The 17,093-nt window shown below is 41.1% G+C and overlaps 1 protein-coding gene across 3 annotated transcripts in view; it reads right to left on the bottom strand.

Moving 5' to 3' along the window:
* ZFP1 (ZFP1 zinc finger protein) overlaps positions 1-12,509 on the bottom strand; it is a 26,153-nt gene extending 13,644 nt beyond the window's left edge. For 2 of the 3 annotated variants that reach the window (XM_059381509.1, XM_059381510.1), the window contains exons 1-2: positions 12,160-12,508; positions 7,484-7,542 (exon numbers count right to left, since the gene is read on the bottom strand). In XM_059381509.1, coding sequence (XP_059237492.1) covers positions 7,484-7,498 — 15 coding nt within the window. In that variant the 5' untranslated portion in view covers positions 7,499-7,542; positions 12,160-12,508. Of the gene's footprint in view, positions 1-7,483; positions 7,543-12,159 lie in introns of all 3 variants that reach the window. The other variant, XM_059381508.1, reaches the window with a different exon arrangement.
* Positions 12,510-17,093: the final 4,584 nt, after the last annotated feature.

Raw genomic sequence — 17,093 nt, 5'->3', positions numbered from 1 at the left:
AAAGGGCAGAAGACATGAACAGACACTTCTCCAAAGAAGACATACAAATGGCTAACAGACACATGAAAAAATATTCATCATCATTAGCCATCAGGGAGTTTCAAATCAAAACCACATTGAGATACCATCTTACACCAGTTAGAATGGCCAAAATTAACAAGACAGTAAACAACAAGTGTTGGAAAGGATGTGGAGAAAGGGGAACCCTCTTATACTGTTCAAAGGAATGCAAGCTGGTACAGCCACTTTGGAAAACAGTGTAGAAATTCCTTAAGAAATTAAAAATAGGGGCGCCTGGGTGGCTCAGTGGGTTAAAGCCTCTGCCTTCGGCTCAGGTCATGATCCCAGGGTCCTGGGATCGAGCCCCCCATCGGGTTCTCTGCTCAGCAGAGAGCCTGCTTCCTCCTCTCTCTCTGCCTGCCTCTCTGCCTACTTGTGATCTCTGTCTGTCAAATAAATAAATTAAAAAAAAAAAAAAAGAAATTAAAAATAGAGCTTCCCTATGACCCTGCAATTGCACTATTGGGTATCTACCCCAAAGATACTGATTCAGGGAAAGGAAGGGCCACCTGTACCCCAGTGTTCATAGTAGCAATGGCCAACAGTCACCAAACTGTGGAAAGAACCAAGATGCCCTTCAATGGACAAATGGAAAAGAAGATGTGGTCCATACATACAATGGAGTATTATGCTTCCATCAGAAAGGATGAATACCCAAGTTTTGTATCAAAATGAATGGGACTGGAGATTATGCTGAGTGAAATTAAGTCAAGCAGAAAGAGTCAATTATATGGTTTCACTTACTTGTGGAGCATAAGGAATAACATGGAGGACATTGGGAGATGGAGAGAAGTGAGCTGAGGGAAATTGGAGGGGGAGACAAACCATGAAATACTGTGGACTCTGAGAAACAAACTGCGGGTTTTGGAGGGAAGCGGGTAGGGGGTTGAGTGAACTGGGTGGTGGGTATTATGGAGGCATGTATTGCATGGAGCACTGGTGTGGTGCATAAAGAATGAATTCTAGAACACTGAAAAAAATAAAATTTTAGAAAATCAAAAAAATAATAAAGTACTGAAAGAGGGGCTTGGGTGGCTCAGCGGGTTAAGCCTCTGCCTTAGGCTCAGGTCATGATCTCAGGGTCCTGGGATCAAGTCCCGCATCAGGCTCTCTGCTCAGCTGGGACCCTGCTTTTCCTCTCTCTTTCTGCCTGCCTCTCTGCCTACTTGTGATCTTTGTCTATCAAATAAATAAATAAATAATCTAAAAAAAAAAAAAAAAAAGTACTGAGAGAAAAAAGAAACCCTAGAATTCTTTTCCCAGGGAAAATATTTTTCAAAATAAAGGTAAAATAGGGGCACTCCCTGGGTGGCTCAGATGGTTGGATGTCTGCCTTCAGCTCAGGTCATGATCTGCAGGTCCTGGGATCAAATCCCATGTCAGGCTCCCTGCTCAGTGGGGAGTCTACTTCTCCCTCTACCTCTGAACCATACTGAACCTCCTCTCTGCTTGTGTGGCGTGCACTCTCTCTCTCAAATGAATAAATAAAATCTTAAAAAAAAAAAAAAAAAAAAAAAGGTAGGGGTACATGGGTGGCTCAGTGGGTTAAGCCTCTGCCTTTGGCTCAGGTCATGATCTCAGGGTCCTGAGATCAAGTCCCGCATCGTGCTCTCTGCTCATCAGGGAGACTGCTTCCTCCTCTCTCTCTGCTTACCTCTCTGCCTACTTGTGATATCTGTCAAATAAATAAATAAAATCTTTAAAAAAAAAGGGTAAAATAAAAGGCATACATAGAGATAAAAGCTACAATTCATTGCAATAGAATATATACTGTTCTTGGATCATCTTGAGGTGGTATAGTATATATATTTTTTAAAGATTTAATTTATTTGTCAGAGAGAGAGAAAGCACAAGCAGGGGAAGCAAAAGAGGCAGAGGGAGAAGCAATGTGGGACTTGATCCCAGGACTCCAGGATCCCAATGTGGGACTCGATCCCAGGATCCCAATGTGGGACTCGATCCCAGGATCCCAGGATCATGACCTGAGCCAAAGGCAGACGCTCAACCAACGGAGCCACCCAGGTGTCCCCAGGTTGTAAAATATTAATTCAAGATGATTAGTAAAGTATATAAGCCGTAATCCCTACAGAAACCACTTAAAAAATACAACACAAAAGCACTAATCATAAAAAGGCAGGTATGGCTGTATTTCTATAACCACAGAAGGGCATTCCAAAATGACAGAAGGGTAAAACCACCAGGAAGAGAGAGCAATTATAAATGCACACACACTCAATAACACAGCTTCAAATTACATGAAGCAACACCAGAGAGAACTAAAGCAACAAATGGACAAATACACATTCATTCTATCTTATCAAGCAAGTATCACAACAGAAGGAAGACATTTTCACAAATGCAAAGTCTACAAAACATATCTCTCACATACCCTTTCTTAAGAAGATACTGGAGAATGAATGTATTCCAGTAAAACAACAGTAACCCAAATAAGACAAAAGACATGGGAAGGGGCAAAAAAACGATCAATATCAGAGCCAAAGGAAATCCCTAGGCAAAGTTTCAAGGAGACTGCAGGATGGCATTGATTCTCTACTGATACCAAACTGCTTGTCATAGAGAATGTAATTGTTTGATTCGAAAGCAAGCATTTTGAGGGTTGTCATAAACAAGATGCTGACCGCACTGTACCACCTTTTCAACCTGAGGGCAGAATGCCTGGGTGAGCCTGGCCCAGATTCTTAGCCATATGGGATCTGACTTGGTTTGAACATGTAGTGATGGCATCTATGTTTCCCCTCCACACCAACCTGCCCTAGATCAGATGAAGACACTCACTTCTTGTGTTCTGCTATAATCTACTCCTGAGAGGTGGCTGTTGCCCAGTGAGCTAAGAAATAAAGAATATAGAGCAACCCACCTGCTCTAATTATATTTCTACCAGACATTCTATACCTGATCCACACTTTGACCCTGCCAGATGGCCCAACTATGTGAGCCTATGTTTTCCTATCTTTCTCATGACCTTGCCAATGACATTTCCAAATGGGATTTTTGGAAACTCTCTGAAAAGCTGAAGCCAGACTATGACCCAGAGACTCTATTCAGCTCATTTTCTCCTAGAAATCTTTACCCAATACAGCAAAATTTCTAGATACAATTAGACTTATGCTTACTTGATCATTTGTGCCATATTACTCCCCAGTAAGGTTGTATCATTTTAGACTACCACTAATAACACATGAATGGTTACATCTCTTTAGTGAACACTGGCTAATGTAACTTGAAAAAACAATGATTGGGACGCCTGGGTGGCTCAGTTGGTTAAGCAGCTGCCTTTGGCTCTCAGGTCATGATCCCAGCGTCCTGGGATCGAGTCCCACATCAGGCTCCTTGCTCAGCGGGGAGCCTGCTTCTCCCTCTGCCTCTGCTGCTACTCTGCCTGCCTGTACGCTCTCGCTCACTCGCTCTCTCTCTTTCTCTGGCATATAAATAAATAAAAAAAAATCTTTAAAAAAAAAAAAAAAGAAAGAAAAAACAATGATTACCAAAAAACACATTTACCCAAAAGAGACAAAGGTAGTGATCTGAAGGGGCACCTGCACTCCAATGTTTACAGGAGCAAAGTCCACAATAGTCAAACTATGGAAAGAGCCTAGATGTCCATCAACAGATGAAGATGTGGTATATGTATACAACGGAATATTACTCAGCCATAAAAAAAAAACCACCATTAAATCTAAACATTTGTATGTGGATGGAAGTAGAGGATATTATGCTAAGCAAAATAAGTCAATCAGAGAAAGACAGGTATCATATGATTTCACTCATATGCATAATTTAAGAAACAAAGCAGAATCATAGGAGAAGGGGAAGAGAGGGGAAAATTATATAAGATGAAATCAGAGAGACAGACAACCATAAGAGACTCTTAACTATGGGAAACAACCTGAGGGTTGCTAAAGGGGAGGTGGGTTGGGGGATGGGGTAACTGTATGATGGGCATTAAGGAGAGCACATGATGTCATAAGAACTGGGTGTTATTCACAACTCATGAATTACTGAACTCTACCTCTGAAACTAATAATATACTATATAATAATTAATTGAATTTAAATAAATTTTTCTTAAACCGCTCCCCAAAAAACAAAAAACACCCAAGTCTTGACAAAGGGAACATGGGTGCATATAAGGACATTTTTAGATCTTATTGTCTGGAAGGAAAAGAAAAAACCCACCAACCAGAAAGAAAATTATGCAAAACAAAGTAATATAAATTCCAGTTATAGTTTCTCAAAACTGAATTTTATATTCATTAGGAATATATATAGATAAGCTACAAAATCTTTAAAGAAAGGAGGGGAATAATTCACAGAAATATCAAGATACTGGCTACCTACTAGGAGGACTGAATCAGAAAATGTATCATAAGGAACACAGAATGTTTTGCTTTTTTTAAAATTTTATTTGAGAGAGTGCCTATACGTGCACCAGGGCGGAGGGGCAGAAAGAGAGAGAAAAGCAGGCTTCCTGCTGAGGAGGGAGCCCGATGTAGAGCTCGATTCCAGGACCTGGGATCAAGACCTGAGCAGAAGGCAGATGCTTAACTGAGTAAGTCAGTCGGGCACCCCAGAGAATGTTCTGTTTCTTAACTTGGGTATGGTACATGGATGCCCATTTTATTATTAAGGCATACATATTTATTTTATTTTCTTAAAGTCATTTATTTGACAGAGAGAGTGAGAGAACAAAAGCACGGAGAGCAGAAGAGAGAGAGGGAGAAGCAGGCTCCTCACTGAGCAAGGAGCCAGATGAGGGACACGATCCCAGGACCCTGACACCATGACCTGAGCCGAAGGCAGACGCTTAGCCAACTAAGCCACCCAGGCACCCAAGGCATACATATTTATTATACACATTGTTGTAATGTATATAAAGAGTATCACAAAGCTTAAACACTCCTCTGTATATATGTTACATTATACAATTAAAAAAAATGAGGAAACTTCTGATATGGAGACTTCAGACAATGAGTGAAAAAAATACAAAATTGAGAGAATGAAAAGACAAGCCACAGATAGGGAGAAAATCTTTGCAAACACATACCTGAAAAAGGACTGGTATCCAAATTCTATAAAAGAACTCTTAAAAATCAACAATATGAAAGCAAACAGCCTGATTTAAAAATGGGCCAAAGACCTTCACAGACAATTCATCAAAGAAAATATAGAGATGGCAAATAAACATAGGAAAACATGCTCAACATCATGTCATACAGGAATTTCAAATTACAATGAAATATTGCTACAAACCTATCAGAATGGCCAAAATCCACAACACTGACAGCAACAAATGCTGGCAAGGTCTATGGAGCAACGGGAATTCTCATTCACTGCTCATAGGGATGCTAAATGGCACAGCCACTTTGAAAGACACTCTGGCAGTTTATTACAACACTAAACACACCCTTACCATATGGTCTAGCAATTACACTCCTCTGTAGTTACTCAAGTTATTTTATCTCCTGCAAATGAATGTTTGTAGCGCCTGTCATAACTATCAAAACTTGGAAGCAATCATTCAATAGGTGAATGGATAAATACATGTTGGTACAACCATATAACAGAATATTATTCAGTGGTAAAATGAAATGATCAAGCTATGAAAAAACATACAGGAAACTCAAATGCATATTTCTAAGTGAAAGAAACTGTATGATTCCAACTATATGACATTCTGGGAAAGGCAAAACTATGCACACAGTAAAAAGATCAGTTGTTTCCAGGGGCTCAGGGAGAGGGAGATAAGCATGAACAGATAGGCCAGGAAACTATTCTAGGAAACTACAGTGGGGAATACTTGTCATATGTCAAAATCTATAGAGCGTACAACACCAAGAATGAGCCCTAATGTAAACTACAGATTTTGAAGTGTCCATATTGACTCGTGAATTATAACAGGTATACCACATTAATGCAAGATGTTAATAAGGGTAAACTGTGTGGAAGGAGTGAAGGAGTATATGGGAACTCTACTTTTTGCTCACATCTTCTGTAAATTCAAACTGCTCTGAAAAAATGAAGTCTAGAAGGGCCTCAGTCATTAAGCATTTGCCTTTGGCTCGGGTCATGATCCCAGGATCCTGGGATCAAGCCCTGCATTGGGCTCCCTGCTCAGTGGGAAGCCTGCTTCTTCCTCCCCACTCTCCCTACTTGTGTCATCCCCCTCTCTCTGTCAAATGAATAAATAAAATCTTTAAAAAAAAAACAAAAAACCTTGAAGTGTATTAAATAAAAACAAAATAAAACTCATATAGGGCACCTGGGTGGCTCAGATAGTTAAGCATCTGCCTTCAGCTTGGATCATGATCCTGGGGTCCTGGGATTGAGCCCCACATTGGGCTCCCTGTGCAGTGTGGACCCTGCTTCTCCCTCTGCCACTCCCTCTCATTGTGTTCCCTCTCTCACTTACCCTCTCAAAAAAACAAACAAACAAAAAAACCACATATAAACAAACCAGCATGATTAATATGCTATCTTAAAATAACCTATACTTGTAGGGGCGCCTGGGTGGCTCAGTAGGTTAAGCCACTGCCTTCGGCTCAGGTCATGATCTCAGGGTCCTGGGATCGAGTTCCACATGGGGCTCTCTGCTCAGCAGGGGCCTGCTTCCCTTCCTCTCTCTCTGCCTGCTTCTCTGCCTACTTGTGATCTCTCTCTGTCAAATAAATAAATAAAATTCTTTTTTTTTTTAAATATTTATTTATTTATCAGAGAGAGAGAGGGGAGAGAGCGAGCACAGGCAGACGGAGAGTCAGGCAGAGGCAGAGGGAGAAGCAGGCTCCCCGCCGAGCAAGGAGCCCAATGTGGGACTCGATCCCAGGACGCTGGGATCATGACCTGAGCCGAAGGCAGCTGCTTAACCAACTGAGCCACCCAGGCGTCCCAGAAATAAATAAAATTCTTAAAAAAAAAAAAAATAACCTATACTTGTACTTGTATAAATATGTACATATAAACTCTGGAAAGCTAGTCAAGAAAGTAATGACAGTGGCACTCGTGGAGGCTGTTGAATTTAAATACACACCCAGAGATTTACTGAATTCTTTGGCATCATACTAATTTGATTGAAAGAATAAAATACACACAAAACCCTGCATTTGCAGTGAAGAATGCGATATAAAACAACCAGAGACAAACTGATAAACCCACAGTATCTGGGGATGTTGTCCAAAACACCATTTATGTGAAGGTCCATAAAATTTGTTCAGAACTAATACCAGAGAACCAAGGACATAACACTCACATAATCAATTCAAGACAACTCGTTTGCTTTTTGGCTGCTAGTATTGATCAACCATTCTTACTGTTTTCCTTTCTATTCTATTTCACCTTTCTCTGGGTCCTTCCTTATAAACTTCCTCAGATGCACTGAAAAATAAAGTTGGGAAAAACAATCAACTCACCTGGGATTTGTTCATTTTTTGCAGTATTTGGGTGAAGCCCAGGAACTATGAAGGTAGAACTGGAAGAGAGAAAAAGGAAGATATTGTTATTAGTGATGTGATCTGCCTTGGAACCCCTACAAACCCTACAAACAATAACTTGTTTATAGAGCTTTACATATCACTGGGGGAAACACCACCTACTGGGATAGTCCCTTGCCTCTTCAGAATGGACAGAAAGGGGATACTTGGGTGGCTCAATCAGTTGAGCAGCTGACTCCTGATTATTGATAAAGCAGGGAGTCTGCTTTAGGATTCTCTCTCTCTCTCCCCCCCTCTGCCCTCCCCCTATTCACAGTCTCTCTCTCTCAAATAAATAAATCCTTTTTAAAAATAAATTACCCAAATGAAACACAAAGACAAAGCAGAATGAAAAATTAGAGAATCCAAAGGCTGTGGTACAGTATCAATCAGCCTAACAAACAGGTCACTGGAATCCCAAAAGGAAAAGAGAGATTGGGACAGAAGTTTTGAAGACATAATGACTGAGAATTCTCCAAAAAAAAAGGAATGATACCAACGATAGATCCAAGAAGCTCAAATAATTTATCCAAATAGGATAAATAGCAAGCCAAACCATATGCAACACAACTGACATATTCAAACCACTGACAACTGAGGTTAAAGAGAAAGTCTTGAAAGTAGCCAGAGGGAAAGCTGACACATTATATAGAGGACCAAGATAAAGAGTCACAGCCAATTTTTCCTTAGAAACTATACAAGCCAGAAGATAATGCAGTGACATCTGTAAAGTACTTTAAAAGGGGGGAGGAGGGCATCTATCAACCCAGTATTCTATACCCAGCAAATATATTCTTCAAAAAATGAAACTGATGGGACGCCTGGGTGGCTCAGTTGGTTAAGCAGCTGCCTTCAGCTCAGGTCATGATCCCAGTGTCCTGGGATCGAGTCCCACATCGGGCTCCTTGCTCAGCAGGGAGCCTGCTTCTCCCTCTGCCTCTGCCTGCCATTCTGTCTGCCTGTGCTCGCTCCCCCCCCCACCTCTGATAAATAAAATCTTTAAAAAAAAAAAAAAAAACTGAAATCCAAACCTTTTTGAACAAACAAAAACATAGAGAACTCATTACCAGTAGACTTGTACTACACAAAATATTTAAAGCAGTTCTTTAGGTAGAAGGAATATGATAAAACCAGACAAAAACTAGATCTACACAAAGAAATAAAGATCTCTGGGAGTAGTTAAAATAAAGATGACTCTAAAGGAAACTTTTTCTTACTTTTAATCACTCTAAAGGATAATCGATTTGTCAAAAAGTAGTTTCGAGGGCTTATGGCATATGCAAAATACATGACAATAGCACAAAAGATGGGATGATGAATTGGGAGTATATATATACACATATACATATATGATCTTATACATAAAGCAGTACAATATTACTTAAAGGTCCACTGTGAATTAACTCCAGATTTACATTATAAACTCTAGAGCAACCACAAAAAAATTTTTTTAAGACATATAAATTATAAGCCAATAGTGGAGGGAAAAAATGAAATCATAAAAGTACCCATTAATCCAGAAGTAGAAAAAGAAGAAAATAGGAACAAAGACCAAATAGGACAAGTAGAAAAAACTAGCAAGACAGTAGGTTTTAATCAAACCACACTGATAATTGGTATAAATACACCAATGAAATGACAGAGGCTGTCTACTGGGAAAAAAAAATCAAGGCCAAACTATGTGCTGTTGATACACAGTTTGAAACATAAAAACATAGCTAGATCAAAAGTAAAAGGATGGGGGCGCTTGACTGACACACTTTGTCTGACTCTTAGTTCAGACTCAGGTCACAATCTCGGGGACCCAAGATGAAGCCCCACATGGGGCTCCATGCTGAGCAGAGTCTGCTTGTCCTTCTCCCTATGTTTCCCCTCCCCCCACCACGATTCTTCTCTGTCCCTCTCTAGAATGAATAAAAATCTTTAAAAAAAAGTAAAAGTATGAAAAAGATATGCTTTGTAAACACTAATCAAAAGAAAGCTAGAGTGATTATATTAATATCAAATGGAGTAGGCTTCAAAATAATATTACCAGAGAGTGGTATTATAGATATCACCTGATCAATAGATGTGATAGATAACACCTGATCATTGTGTCAAATGACCAGAAGACCTAACAATCCTAAATATATTGTACCTACCAACTTCAAAATACATGAAGCAAAAACTGACAGAACTGAAAGAAAAAACAGATGAATCCATAACTATAGTTGGAGACATCAATACTCTTTTCTCAGTGACTGAATTGGTTGACAGAAAACCAGTAGGATACAGAAGAACTAAACCATATTATAAACCACCCTGACCCATTTCATATTTATAGAAGACTCTACCACCAACAGCACAATAGTCATTAAAATACATATTAAAAATTCCTAAGATAGGTCACATACTTGGTCAGAAAACAAACCTCAAGTTTTGGGTTGTTGTTTTTTTTTTTAAGATTTTATTTATTTATTTGGGAGAGAGACAGTGAGAGAGCACATGAGAGGGGAGAAGGTCAGAGAGAGAAGCAGACTCCCCGTGGAGCTGGGAGCCCTATGTGGGACTCGATCCCAGGACTCTGGGATCACGACCCAAGCTGAAGGCAGTTGCCCAACCAACTGAGCCACCCAGAAACCCAATAAACCTCAAATTTTAAAGAACTGAAATTTGTAACAAAGTATATTCCTTGACAGAATTAAACTAAAAATCAATTAATGGAAAGAGATCTGGAAATTCCTTCCTTCCAAATATTTGGAAGTTAAAAAGAATTCTAAATAACCAAGGGGTGAAAAGTCACAAGGAAAAGTTTAAAAAATCAAAGAACTAAATGGAAATGAAAGCACAACATAACAAAATTTGAGGGACATAGCTGAAGTAGTAATACAGCATTAAACTATTTACAATATTAACTGTTAACTATAAACACTGCATTAGGGACACCTGTGTGGCTCAGTCAAGCCTCTGCCCTCGCCTCCAGTCATAATCCTGGGGTCCTAGAATAGAGTCCTGCATTGGGCTCCTTGCTCAGCAAAGAGACTGCCTCCCTCTGCCTGCCGTTCTCCCTACTTATGCTCTCTCTCTGACAAATATAATCCTAAAAAATTTAAAAAATTAAAAAAAAACACTGCATTACACTATTTGTATCAGAAAAGAAGAAAGTTTTTATCAATGATCGCAGCTTCTACCTTCAGAAATCAGAAAAGGAAATTAAACCCAAAGCAAACATAAGAAAGGAAATAATAAAGGTAAGTATAGAAATTAAAAAAAAAAAAAAACAGAAAAAAACAGAGAAATTCAATAAAACCCCAAAGCTGGTTATTTGAAAACATCAATAATATTGAAAAACCTCTAGGTAAACTGGCCAAAAGTAAAAAAAAAAAAAAAGGACACCAATTTCCAAGACAAAAATGACGGAGTAGACACTACTACAGATGCTACAGATATTAAAGCTATTATTAATAATAAAAATAACCGTTAGCTACCACAATAAAGGAGGCAAAAACAAAAAGGGGTGAAGTCCCAAGATACAAAATAAGAACAGTGGAAAATATGAACAAAAGCAAGAGAAAACATATGAAATAATGGAAAAATGATTACATCTTCAATAAAATACTACATAAGAATAAAGCTGAAAAAACGACAAACTGTAATTATCAAGCGCCCTGAAGGGGACAAAACAAAACAGGACTTGAACACTGGGAAGGCCTACAGTAAGACCCAGTATCATAAAGGAGTCCATTCCTCCTCATTAAATGCAGCCATTAATTGGATAATAAAATACGGGCAGATTTAAAAAAAAAATACAACTGATTCTAAAGTACAGTGGGAAGCATAAGTCAACCTGCATAATCTCAAAGTGGTCAAGGTTTCTGGACGTCATACAAGGGAACAGTAAATTCTACAACAGAGAAATTCACAACGCCGGCATGGCACAACTATCAGTGAGCGAAATCAAAAGGCAAATGGAAAAAGCACGTGCCATTTACACAAGGTGCTGGCTGGCTGTATGATCTCGGGTCTTCCGCCCATCTGAGCCTCCCTTTTCCCTCCGGTTGCAACTGAGACACGAGGGCGTCGCAGACCAGGTGTAAGGATCAGAGGAAGATTTGGCTGAAAAGGTTTTTCCTGAGAGGTCAGAGCTCTTATTAGGAACCCCGTGTGCCTCAGGTAACTTGCCGGGGCTTTCATTCCTCCCTGCACCTGGCGAGGCTCCTGGACGCCGCACGTGCCTTCCCGGCGCCGCCAGGTGTGTCCGGCCCCGCCCCCAGCCTCGCCCCGCGCCCCCGGGGCCTGGTCACGCGCGCACCCGCGCGAGCTTCCGGACTCGCTCCCGCGCGGTAAGAGACACTTGCGGCCAGTCGGCGGCGCTTCTTTTGACAAAGGGAGGAAGGCGAGCCCTCGCCGCCGCACCCCCAGCCTCCGTCTCCGCCCCCGCACGTCCGGCCAGGCGAGTCCCGCCAGCCCCGCGCCGAGAACAACGCCAGGCGGCCCCCGACACCGCCCCGAGGGTCGTCGCCGCCTTCGAGTCGCGGAAGTTTGGGCTCCCACCCCGCGCGGACAGGAGCCCATCCCTCAACTCCTTCCCCTCAGCCCCCAGGCCTTGCAGAGCTGCGTGGGAACCACCTTCATACCTGGAGGGGCACAGCCTCCACTTGTGGCTCAGTGCCTAGCCGGGTCAGGGAGCGAGTCAGCGAAGACGCGCGGAGACCGGGGCCCTGTCACCCACTCGCGGCAGGAGGTGGGGGAAGGGCAGCCACCGGCGCGCTCGCAGCATTGCACATGCGCAGATGCAAGGGCTGCTGGCCGTCCCAGGGTCCTCTGAGGGGTGGTTCATCAAATTCCGGGACTACATTTCCCATAAGTCTTTGGGCGTGCCGCTGTAGGGACTCCTAAGGAAGGTTTCTAGTTTGGCGGGTGGTTTGAGCCTGACGGAGATAATCCCTGGCGGAGGCGATAATCCCCCGTCTGAACTGTTCATTTCCCGCAGAAAGGGTTATGAATTACAACCACCACCTCCCCAAAAATATAAAAACCTGGCTTTCAAAGATTACATAGGTAATCTATGGTAACTAATTAGAAAATATGTATAAAATAAATATCTATAATTTTTCAAAGATAGCCGTGTGTAACATTAAATTCATACCTTCGTGATTTTTTAAAAATAAAATTGGCCAGGGGTGCTTAGCTGGCTCAGTCCATGAAGCATGCAACTTTTTTTTTTTTAATATTTTACTTATTTATTTGACAGAGATCACAAGTAGGCAGAGAGGCAGGCAGAGACAGAGGGGGAAGCAGGCTCCCTGCTGAGCAGAGAGCCCGATGGGGGGCTCAATCCCAGGACCCTGAGATCATGACCTGAGCTGGAAGCAGAGGCTTAACCCACTGAGCCACCCAGGCGCCCCGAGCATGCAACTCTTGATCTCGGGGTTATGGGTTCAAGACCCACGTTGGGTGCAGAGTTTACTTAAAAATGAAATCTTTTTTTTTTTTAAGCAAAAAAATAAAAAAGAAAAAAAATTTGCCATAAAGATATCACAGGCTGCAACTAGCTTCTTCTGTCTTTATTCTTTAGGGCAGATTTATGTGCACAGCAAAATTTGAGGAGAATGTACAGAGAATTTCTGCACACCACTTGCCCCTGAACCTGCATAGTCTCCTCCACTATCAACATCCCCTAACCACAGTGGTAAATTTGTTATAATGAAATGTCCATTGACACAGTTTCACTCTTCATGTTGTTTACTTTAGGATACACTCTTCATGTACATTCTATAGATTTTGATATGTATATATAAAGTATTATACATAATGACATCTATCCCCCATTATAATATCATATGGAATAGTTTTTCATCCACTGTGTTCCTTCTAATCATTCCTTCCTCCTTCTCCCCGAACCCCTGGAAAACACTGATATTTACATGTGCATAGTTTAGTATAGTTGGAATCATATAGAATGTAGCCTTTTCAGATTAGCTTCTTGCACTTAGAAATATGCATTAGAAGTTCCTGTATATCTTTTCATGGCTTGGTAGTTCATTTTTTTAAAGTTTTGTTTTGTCTTGTTTTGTTTTAAGCCACCCAGGTGTCCCAAGTTGCTTCCAAGTTTTGAAAATTACGAATAAAGGTGCTATAAACATTCATGTGCAGAGGGTTGTGTGGAAATAAAATAACTTATTTGGGCAAGCACTAAGGAGTATAATTGCTAGCTCATATGGGAGGAGTTTGTTTCATTTTTTAAGAAACTGTCAAAGTGTCTTTCAAAGTGGCTGTGCCATTTTGCATGCCCACCAGCAGTGAATGAGAATTCACTTTGCTCCACATCCTTGTCAGCATTTGGCATTGTCACTGTTGTGGATTTTGGCCATTCTAATAGGTGTGTAGTGGTAACAACTAGCTTTTAATTAAAACAATATATGATTTCAAAAAGGTACTTGTACATCAATATTCATAGTGGCAGTATTCACAATAGGCAAACAGTAGGAAGAACCCAAGTGCCCACCAACAAAAGAATGGATAAATCAACATGGTATATATGTATGATGCAATATCATTCAGCCAAAAAAAGAATGAAGTTCTGACCCATGGTGCAACATGGCTGAACACTGAAGATATGCTAAGTGACTTAAGCCAATATTGTGTAATTCCACTTACAGGAAGTATCTAGACTAAGTAAATTCATAGAGAAAGTAGAATAGAGATTACCAAGGCCTAGAGGAAGGGAGGCATGGGGACAATGTGTGGGATGATGAAAAAAAAAAAAGTTCTTAAAAGAGATAGTGATGGGGTGCTTGGGTGGCTGCCAGTTGAGTGCCAGACTCAGGATTTCCACTCAGGTTATGATCTCCAGGTTGTGCTTGGTGGCACAGAGCCTGCTTGAACTTCTCTCTCTCTCCCTCTGCCCCGCCAGCCCTGCTCCCACTCTCTCTCTCAAAAAATAAATAATCTTTAAAAAAAAGAGATAATGCTGGTGGCTATACAACATTGTGAGTATGTTTAATGCCACTGAATTGTATGCTTAGAATGTTTAAAATGGTAAATTTCATGTTATGTATATTTTATTTTTTAAAGATTTTATTTATTTATTTGACAGAGATCACAAGTAGGCAGAGAGACAGCCAGAGAGAGAAAGAGAGGGAGGAGGAAGCAGGCTCCCCGCTGAGCAGAGAGCCTGAGGCAGGGCTCACCCAGGTGCCCCATGTTATGTACATTTTATCAGAATTTTAAAAAATAAACTGGATGGGGAGCCTGGGTGGCTCAGTGTGTTAAAGCCTCTGCCTTTGGCTCAGGTCATGATCCCAGGGACCTGAAATCGAGCCCCACATCGGGCTCTCTGCTCAGCGGGGAGCCTGCTTCCTCCTCTCTCTCTGCCTGCTTCTCTGCCTATTTGTGATCTCTGTCAAATAAATAAATAAAATCTTTAAAATAAAATAAAAACACAGACTAATAGCTAATAGATATAAACACGTATTACACAAAATAATAAAAAATCTTTTGGGTGTATTTTGAAAAGACTACAGGAATATACAAAAAGGGAAGAACCCATCCCCCATATGCACACACAAAATAATTTCTCCTATGCCTTATGCTTAACAACACAGAATACTGTGTAGTGTGGACTGTTTCTGAAGAACTTGAAAAATTCAAAACCACATTATTTTCTGTTAATTTCCTCTTAGGAATAAAGGACAAGTGTAGAGAATGTTTTTTGGAAAACACACTGCATTTTTATTTGTGCCTTTTTTTAAAAAAATATTTTATTTATTTGTCAGAGAGAGAGAGAGAGAGAGAGAGAGCATGCACAAGCAGGCTTCCTGCTGAGCAAGGAGCCGGTGCGGGCTCCATCCCAGGACCCCTGGAGTTATGACCTCAGCTGGAAGCAACTATTCAACCAACTGCTCAGCCCAGGAAGGCTGAGGTGTTGCCACATTGCATATCAATGAATTTTGTACTGTTATATTAAAATCCACTGGGGGCCCCTGGGTGGCTCAGTTGGTTAAACGTCTGCCTTCAGTTCAGGTAGTGATCCTGGGGTCCTGGGACCAAGCCCTGCGTTGGGCTTCCTGCTCAGCGGGGAGTCTGCTCCTCCCCTTCTCTCTGATCCTCCCCCCCCACCACATGTGCTTTCTCTCTCTCAAATAAATAAATAAGTTATTTATTTTTGAAAGATTTTATTGTTTTATTTGAGAGAGAGAGAAAACGAGCATTTGAAAAATAACTGGCTCACTGAGTCATGAAGATCTTTCAAGTGTTAATAGATTTCATTACATAGTGCCAAAGGACAGCAATAATATCACCACTGGTCTCATCAGAAAAGCTTTAAGTATTTGGAAGCAGATACAAGTCTTTGCCAAAACTCTGATCTTCACTTGAAAGCTCATTTTATCATTGGGCAACAAATATAGCCAGTTGTTTTCCTTGAAGTGACAGCTCACTTCATTCATTTCTGAGAAAATATCTGCCAAACACTCAGGCTTGGTTTGACTGTCAGCCAATGCAGTAAAAAAAGGTGTTCCATGAGAAACGCAGCCCGTTCAGCTCAGCACTCAAAGGACTGCAGGAGTGATTTTCCTGGAGACAATCATCCGGCCCCTGCCTGGGACAGAATACTTGTGCGTTCTTCTTGTTTCATAAGATTATTAAAAACACACATTCGGGGCACCTGGGTGGCCTTTCGCTCAGGTCGTGGTTTCCAGGGTCCTGGGACTAAGTCTCACGTGGGGCTCCTTGCTCCGCAGGGAGTCTGCTTCTCCCTCTCCCTCTGCCTGCCATTCCCCCTGCTTGTGCTCTCTCAAATAAATGAATAAAATCTTAAAAACAAATACAAGAACAAGACATGCTCGGAAGGTTGAGACTTAATACAATTAATAATGTTTACTGCTCCATTAAGGTCATTCTTAAGTAAACCAAGCATTCCTTCTCTAGAATTACGTGAGAGCACAGAATGCAATGAGGGCTAGTTCAGTGGGGTGCCACTCTCTTCAATCCTGCGGTGGCCCCAGGAAAGCCCCCCTCTCCTCCAACTGCTTTTGCAAGAAAGTAATGTCTAAGTATCATTATCAAAATAATCTTGACCTCCTGGATTTCTGAGAGTATCCTGGGAACCCCAGGAGTCTACAGACTACATTAACAGCACAATCTTTATGTGCCATTATCACACCTAAAAAATTTAACATTGTTTCCTTAGTGGTATTCAAATATCCAGTTGCTGTTCATATTTCCAAATTCTTTTTTTTTTATTTAAGATTTTATGAGAGAGAGCCCACAAGCAGCGGGGAGGGGCAGAGGGAGAGAGAGGCAGACTCCCGCTGAGCAGGGAACCCCCTCCAGAACTCCATCCCAGGACCCTGGGATCATGATCTGAGCGGAAGCCTGATGTTTAACCAACTGAGCCATCCAGGTGCTCTCATATTTCCCAATTCTTTTAAAAAACATCATATATTTCTTTAAGTTTTTATAACTCAAGATCCAAATGACTCCATATCATAGGTTCTCCATCCATATCTTTTCTTTCTTTGCCGTTTATATGTTGAAAACAGAGTGTTGTCTCTCCTGAAGAATTTCC

This window comes from Mustela nigripes, chromosome 17 (assembly GCF_022355385.1).
Source record: "Mustela nigripes isolate SB6536 chromosome 17, MUSNIG.SB6536, whole genome shotgun sequence".
Classification (NCBI taxonomy): domain Eukaryota; kingdom Metazoa; phylum Chordata; class Mammalia; order Carnivora; family Mustelidae; genus Mustela; species Mustela nigripes.
This window is presented reverse-complemented; position numbering and strand designations above follow the sequence as displayed.